This window comes from Ammodytes marinus, assembly GCF_949987685.1.
Source record: "Ammodytes marinus genome assembly, chromosome: 5".
Taxonomy (NCBI): Eukaryota; Metazoa; Chordata; class Actinopteri; order Uranoscopiformes; family Ammodytidae; genus Ammodytes; species Ammodytes marinus.
In genome coordinates, this window is record NC_137234.1 from 22879236 (window position 1) to 22887402 (window position 8167).

Sequence of the window (8167 nt, forward strand, 5' to 3'; positions counted from 1 at the left end):
ACTTGAAAACCACCCAAATATGATGCCTTCACATTGAATGTCAGCTCTGTCATTGGCCTGTCACCACCGTCGGACAGGAAATCTGACAGAGTTGACATCTGACGGTGTTGACATATTTAACGTTTCTTAAACAAAACAAATGGAATTAATCTAGTTAGCCATTTGTTTTTTCTGTTGATGATTGGCGCTAGTATGTAAACTTCAGGAATATAAAATTATGGAAACATTTCAAATAACTTCTTCAGAAATTGTAAGTCGGTGTTGACATATCATGGTTGTGAAGCATGACTTTCAAGATTTGGAATGTAAAATACTCTAAAACTACAACACTTATCAGAGCCAGTCTTACTCTAATGTACTCTGCACAGATAGCTTGTGACAATAGGTCCTTCACGAAGACAGCTGCCCCTCATATTGCCTGATTTTATTACATTTTAATGAAATGTCTGACGGTGGTGACAAAAAGTTTCCCCCCACTTAGAAACCTTATAGAACATGAATGTGTTCTCTTTTTAATCATTAAAGTACATTTTTAATAGGTTTTATTGCATGTGAAAGATTGAAACCTTCTCTGTGGACACACTGTTTTTAACGTCATGAGAAGATAACAAGTGTCATACATTTGACATAATAATAATTAAATTCAATTTAAGGGGATAATTGTGCTCCAGACATTCTATTCTTAATCCCTAATAACATCTACAATTTTAAATATTTGTATTTTTAAAGATAACAGCAGTTACATTTTGTCCCAGCCTTTTGTCCCGGTTCTCAAGAATCACTGAAAACAAGGTCTACAATGCTTTTTATGTTATCTATGTCATAATGTAATATTGCTTTTGTGTCAGCTCTGGGTTCTCAACATCTTAATGTAAATTTGTAAAATTGACTGGTATTTAAAGATCAGACAGTAAGCTCTATTCCTATAGACCCCTTACCTGTTTATCAACACGGCGGATGCGCGCGCTGCATAGTTGCAGAAAGAAAAATTGTTTGGCTGGTTGCCATGGTTACCCGTTTGGTTATATTGCAGTTGCGGTGTTTCTTTATAGGTCCATGGTGCTAAATAGCGATGTTGTCATCTTACTAAAAACAGTTTATCAGCGAGTGATGATAACATTGGTTATGCGGAAACATTAACACTATTGAACGAGATACGTCTTAATGACCCATACGCGTTGCTGGCAGTTGAGTAGATAAATGATGAGAAGAAATGGCCCCACGACTTCAGTGGCCGGACTCAGGGTTCTCAACCCTCACGCAATGAGAGTGAGACACACGCATTTCAGGCAATTCACACGCTCCACGCCACACCTTGCATTTCTCACGCAAATTATAACTCTGCCAAACTATTTTTTTTATATATATAGCTTCGATAAATCCTGGCCGTCACCACCATCACCTAGTGTTGCCACCCGTCCCGTTTTTCCCGAAATTGTTCTCTTTTTTCACCAGCTGTCCCGGGGAAAGAAAAATCTCTCCCGGGACACAATTTGTCCTGTTTTTTGGGGAAAAACTAATTTGATTTCCTTCGTTCAGTAGTTAAGGCCGTTTCACACGGGCCGAGGAGTTTGTTGCGCCCACTAATACACTCTCAATGGAGAGGCGAGCGGGCAGAGAGAAGCCGCAGCATTTCGTCAGGCGGCACGACAAGCGTGCAGGGGCGGTCTTAACGATCTCGAGGCCCGTTTCAAGACCCTGTGTGGGGCCCCCCACATTTTTTTTTTCTATGAATAATGCTTGTGCATGCTCCCCGCAAAAATAAAAAAAAGATTGTGGAAACTAGTTGGTTCATAGATGGATTATGAGATAATAGGCCCAGACTCTTAAACTCTGCAACTGTAAAAACATTTCAGAAGATTGGTCTGCAGACCCATGTTATATGGGTCTTGCTTTTCTATTTTTCACCTACTAGTTGAGGGGCCAAGTTGGTTTTAGTGCTCCCACATTCAAATGCGGACGCCGAAATAGTCTTCTCCATGGTTGGTCTTAACAAGACCAGCACCAGAAACAGACTAGCCCTAGAAGCAACATTGTCGTCCATTATGATGGTCAAAATGGCTGGTGTGGAGCCACAGTGCTTCAAGTGGGAGCCAGAAAACCCCTATCCTGAAGGCCTCAAAATCTGCCACTCGAAGCTACAACAGCGAGCATCAGTAATATCCAGTATCCATATTTGCTGAACTGAACTAAGAGTTTTACTGAAATAACTACCCCGAACAACTACCCTAGGCCCAACACCCATCTCACTAGTCTGGCATTTGGTATTAATCCAGTTATACTTTCATCATAAAATTACAACAATAGGCTATATTTTACCTAAAACAAATAAATTATACTGAACTGAACTTGTGTTAAAAACACACAATAAAATTTCACTCGCGGGCTTCGCGCGCTCGCATGGGAAATCCGCTTCTGTCTCACTCTAAACAATTTCCAAAAGTTGAGAACCCTGCCGGACTGCTGTTGGAGAGTGACAGTAAAGACCGGCAGACAGATAGACAGAGAGAGGCAGAGATGCCTTTATTTCGTAATTTAGCTTTTTGATTTAAAAGTGATCATAACTAGCCGTGATCATCTGTTTTTAGACTGACTCCTGCTTTCGGGCCGTTGGGCTCACGAGCCGACCAGCTTATCAGACCAGCTGTTTGAGACGGAGATGAAAAGGAAAGTGAAACTTATGGTGGAGCAGTTAAATAGTTAAATGAATAAATAGTATAACCAAACACAATAATGTGTTGTTATCTGCTTAAGTAGCCTACAGTAGGCTAGCACATGTCGACCCCACTCGGTTTTCGTTTATTGATTTTTCCTAAATGGTATGATTTAGCCTACTAAATTTAGGCTACACGTGTACACGTGAAAACCCCTACTGCCTAGTCAAACCATAGAGTCAAACACAAGGGAAGAGGACGGAGATGTAACGTCTGGGTCATTGTAAATAAGCCTCCATTGCTTTCCATTGCTATAGCCTCGTCTCCGGTCACTGTCCTTATTGTAAACATTTCACAACTCATTTAGGCTATGTAATTATACAGCGGTGCATTTGGGCATTTACTAGCTTTATCACCATTCAAACTAAAAATAAACGGGTTGTGCATCCAACAGCACAACAATACATGATTGTGGCTCGTGTCGCTCTTGTCTCTTTCTGCAAATGACATGCGCAGTTGAGCGGGGAGTGACGCTGTGTGACGTAGACTGATAAGGGGTCTATTGGTTTCCCATGAGAAGAACTACGCTGCAATAAAAAGTCATGCACCAAATCCTTTCCCATTTTTGTAAATGTGATAATTATAACATTTCAAAACAGTAACAAATCTAAATCAAAGTTAGCACATTAATTGATTTTCACTGTTTGTCTTTAGTGTTTGCTCATAATGTGATAGGGAAGGCCACTGATATGGGTTTCACAAATGTCAGCATGAAAACAAATATATTTATATTATTTTTATATAAGATATAATATTAATACTATATAATATAAATATTGTAAACGTTATGGGTTCAATAGCTTTGTTTTAATTGCAATTGGCCTTGTGAAATCCTAAACAAAAATATTTTGAGTTTGCTGTAATGGCCTGTGTGACTGGGTGGTTTAGGGTTTCTTTTTCCATGTCATATGACTTAGCAGTCACCAAGTGGGACAAAGTTCAACGGCCAGATATAGCAGTGCACCGGCTGAGCATGTGCAGGCCCCAGATGGGCATGACAATATAAACACAGAGTACAACCAACATAAGAGAGCTAAACCCTTTGATATTTCACAACACAGTGGGAACGTGTTAGACAATCCTGAAGGTCAGCATTCGTTTTACTGAACAAATGGACAATGAGCAACAATGTCATTTTCAGCTCGACTGTGTCATTGTCATCTCCAATGATTAACCACAACTTTCGAAAGTTTATTTTTTTTCTTTTCTTTGTTTACATTGATGTCTTATCACATGAAAATACGCTCAAATACATAGTATCAATACCGTAACTTGTTCAGTGTATGTCATTTAAACATGGAGTTAACTGTACAATAATCAACCATGAAAACCTCTGCAGCTCACATAACTAAATGCAGAAATGAACAAGGATTACAGACAAAAGGCAGACCCATACTTTACCTTTGTCAGACCAGAGTCTGTTTCAGGCAGAGCAGAGCTGTGACTTTGGTTCGTGAGGCAGTGAAATTCCTCTTTACTCAGGCGTGTATGCTCTGTGTGACTCCAGTGTCCTTGACGTGGCTTTCCTCAGGTAGTGAGATCAGAGCTTTCCAACCCCCTCTCTCTCTCTCTGTCTTTTCCCCTTCCCAAACACCACTCTCTCTCTCTCTCTTCCCTTACCCAAACACCACTCTCTCTCCCTCTTTCTCTCTCACCTCCCTCACCCATGCCATGCTCCTTTTTGTAACAAGACACCAAACATAGACAAAGCCCAGCCGTGTGTACCTTGACATCGCTGCTATGTAACAGAATATGCTGCAGTGCTGTCAATGAGAGCAATGTGGCATTCCATTCCATCTTTTTCGAGGACTGAGAATGCAAGTGCTATTTAAACTGTGAGAGTAATAGTAGGAAAAATGGAGTCTGAAAATAATAACACTAGTGGTCATCAAGGCAGATCCAAGTGTCATGACTGCCTTGAGAAAGGGGTTAGAACATGGGACCTAATGTCAAGAGAAGATGTAACAATGCAACAAAGTAAAGAGAAATGTCTTTAATAGAAAACAGCAACAAATTAATAAACATACCAATACATGTATACATTTGATGACATCCTTTATACATATCCTTATTTATCAATAACCTTTATTAAACAATAAGACTCGCATTGAGATTTTGTATCTCATACACAAGGGAGAATAGTGGTAACTACAATATACTATGTACTATATACAGCCCCAAGTCCTTTTGTCGTAAAACATAGAATGAGTCATAGTGATCTAGTTATAAGTTTAATTGTAGTCTGCCCTTAGCAACACACTTATAGACTGAGATTTGAAACATAAGAGAGCTGTAATGCACCATTGATGATCCACCCAGGGAGTTTATCTCCTTACGCTCGAAAAAGATTTCAGCCGCATAACATCCGGTCACTAATAAAAATCACAAAATGTGTACACAGTATAGCAAATAAGCTCACTGGAACATTAAAAGTGAAGATAAAAAACAGCTTCATAGTAGGTGGAGATGGGTAGAGGAGGAAGAGTTCTAAGAGAGAGAGTTCGGAGGTCCATCCTTGCCACAGTGTTGTGCTCTATACATGGCATCAGGACCTGGTCACCATCAACTGTCCCCTGTCCCGCAAATGCCACTTTCTCAGCCCTGTCTACCTAAAAATTAGAAAGGACGAAACAGATTTGGACTTCAAATATCAAGGATCTCGCTCAGCTATCTCTAGATTATTATAGGTTTTACCAACGTCCTGTGGGGACGGAGACCTACCTGTCCCCATCTCTGTGACATCACACAGAATGATGTCACCACGTTCTCCGAGTTGTTCCCACCAATCACGTGCAGCCTGTCAGTGGCACCCAGGAAGAAAAGAGCAGGGAGGTCTGCATCTGCTCTGGTAAGGGTGGGAAGCAGTTCACACCATGAGTCTAATAGAGAGAGAGAGAGAGAGAGAGAGAGAGAGAGAGAGAGAGAGAGAGAGAGAGAGAGAGAGAGAGAGAGAGAGAATACAGAAGACCATTTGTCATACATCCACATAAGAGTATTGGGAAATAGTGTAAAATGTCTAGCCTTTTCAAAAAAGAAAAAACAGAACTGTGATGTTCTGCCTTACCTTGCCTTGTGTCGTATTGCAGCAGCAGTTTTTCTCCAGTTCTCTGGATGTTACCCAACACGTAGACACAGTGTCCAAGGCTAGTAGTCAGGGGCACGTCATGGGACAAGGACATGGTGAACTGGAAGCCAGTGAGCGGCAGTGAGGAGACAAACCTAAGGCAGAAATCATATTTGCGTACATCAAGATTAGACAATGTCTCAATACAATCCCCCGAAACATAGCCCATTGAAAGACAGTGACAAACCTCCATTTGTCCTCCCATGGATCATAGCGTTCCACAGCTGTATAGAGAGCAGTGCAGGAGTCCGGAGCCACTAGCGAGTCCAGGTACCAGCCTCCCACAGCATAAATGCAGCCTTCACAGGCCACGGCACTGAAGTGTCTTCGGTGCTGTGGACGCAACAGAGGGGGATAGTTTTGATCAGTGTTATATAAATGCCTGAGGGAGCCCAGGCTAAGAGAGGTTTTATTTGTCGGGTAGGCGGACATGTCATCAGCTTGATTAAAAAGCTTCAAACAAAGACTGTCTCACCTTTATCAGAGGTGCTGTGACGGCCCACGTGCGAGTCAAGGGATTATACCTAGAGGAGGCCATTTTGAACTCCCAGCCTCTCTTCACACGCTGTCGGTAGCCTCCTATGATGTACAGGTAGTTATGCAGGACCACTGTAGTAAAGCACCACTTATCAGATGTGAAGGGAAGCTCTGTAACCGGACACCAATCTCCGCTGTCCTCTGAGCCCTTGAAGGTGAAGAGGTGACGGGCGCGTTCTGTTTCCGGGTCCTTCCAGGAGCACAGGTTCTCTTTCCTGAGGCTGCAGAGACCACGCTCCCCTTGTGTCCTCAGGTGGACCACTTTGTCCCTCTCTTCACTGTCCAGACACCTGAGGTATAGGAAATTGGTTACAGTGCAGCAAACTCTGTCAATTGTATCAAAGATGATTATACCGTTATAACGGATGCATACTTGATGAGGTGAGGTAGCTCCAGCAGGTTTCTGCTCAGGTAGGTGAACACTGTCATCTTCAGCTCCACACTGCAGATCTCCTGAGCAAGAGCCAGGAAGGACAGACAGTTCCCTGGGCTGAGTTCATCTGACAGGAGGACAGACAGGCACTTTGAGAGGAAGGCCTCATCAAGGAGATAGCTGCTGACCTCCAGAGGCAGAGAGGGGATGGGTGAATTAGCCAAGGAAAATAATTAGATGCGGTCATGCGGATACATAAGACATGGAGATATAAAGTCTGTATACCTGGATGTGTGTGCCCAACTCATCCCGAGGGACTGTAAACTGCTTTTTGAAGTGGAACTCAAGGAGATTGTAGAAGACAGAGGAGGACACGTGGTCCAAGTGGATGAGGCTCTCTGAGGTCTCCCTCATTCTGGACTGGGACAAGGCTCTGAAGTACTCGCTGCAGTCCGAGAGGCTCCTTAGGTCAACCTTTAAAAAAATTGATCATTAAACCAATAATTCCGCGGCCTCCAGTTAGCCTTTGATTAACCCGTAAGGCTGGAATGATTGTGTTTTTATTACTCACATGGAATGCATGTGTGCTGGTTAGGACTGTCACCATGGTTTCATCTCCATCTCCGAGGTGATACGTGCAGAGGGCCTCGTTGGTTTTCCACTCCTCTGAGTGTGTTTTATGTGTGCTCGATTCTCTATTTGTGATACCGTTGGGTGCTATCCAGTTGTTGACTGCTGGACAAGTTCCCCAGGCCCAGAGTCTTGTAAGACCGTGTTGCAGCCATAAGGTTAACCACTCAAAGAGCATCAACAATCTTTGCATGAGAGGATTCATCTCACTGACAGTGTTCTTCTTTGGATCTAAGTTTAGCCCTGTATGTTAGTTTTTACAAATATCTGTGCCATGTTACTTGTTTGTTGAAGCTCTTAAGGTCTATAGATTTTATGTTACTCTCCCACAGTCAATGCTCCAACAGAATAGCTCTGTTCTCCAAATAAGGGAAGACAATCTCCCTGAATGAAGAATCCCAAACAGAACACTGCAGCGGAGAAAAAAAACTAAAAAGCTAACTCTCAGTTTAGTCCAAGCAGAACCGGCTAGTCTAATTTCCCCCCTGCTGCAGCTCTCAAAGTCACGTGCAAACAGTGCGACAGCTGGGGGCAAAGATTTAAGAGCCCACCTCCTAACAGAAGCAGCCTGTCACAGTGAAAAACAGTTCAGAGTACCGGCTGCACAGCAAGACTAATTCTTCCACTTCCGAATTCCAGTTTGTGCCGCAACAGATCCATCGGATTCGGACATTTCCCGTCGTTCATGGAGCAATGTAGTTCTTTCTGGCTGGTCTATTCTTGGCAAATGGAGGTGGGGCAACAGTCAACCCTCTGGGACGAAAAAGGTCTCCGTCACTGTGCTCAAGA

The 8167-nt window shown here is 42.7% G+C and overlaps 1 protein-coding gene across 1 annotated transcript; it reads right to left on the reverse strand.

The window, feature by feature from the left end:
* Nucleotides 1–5140: 5140 nt before the first annotated feature.
* LOC307250562 (kelch repeat and BTB domain-containing protein 13) lies at nt 5141–7583 on the reverse strand (the record flags this gene model as incomplete). Its single annotated transcript, XM_080027679.1, has 8 exons — nt 5141–5323; nt 5436–5593; nt 5779–5933; nt 6026–6171; nt 6314–6665; nt 6749–6936; nt 7034–7222; nt 7320–7583. The coding sequence occupies 8 exons, from the start codon at nt 7581–7583 to the stop codon at nt 5141–5143; spliced, it is 1635 nt and encodes a 544-aa protein (XP_079883805.1).
* Nucleotides 7584–8167: the final 584 nt, after the last annotated feature.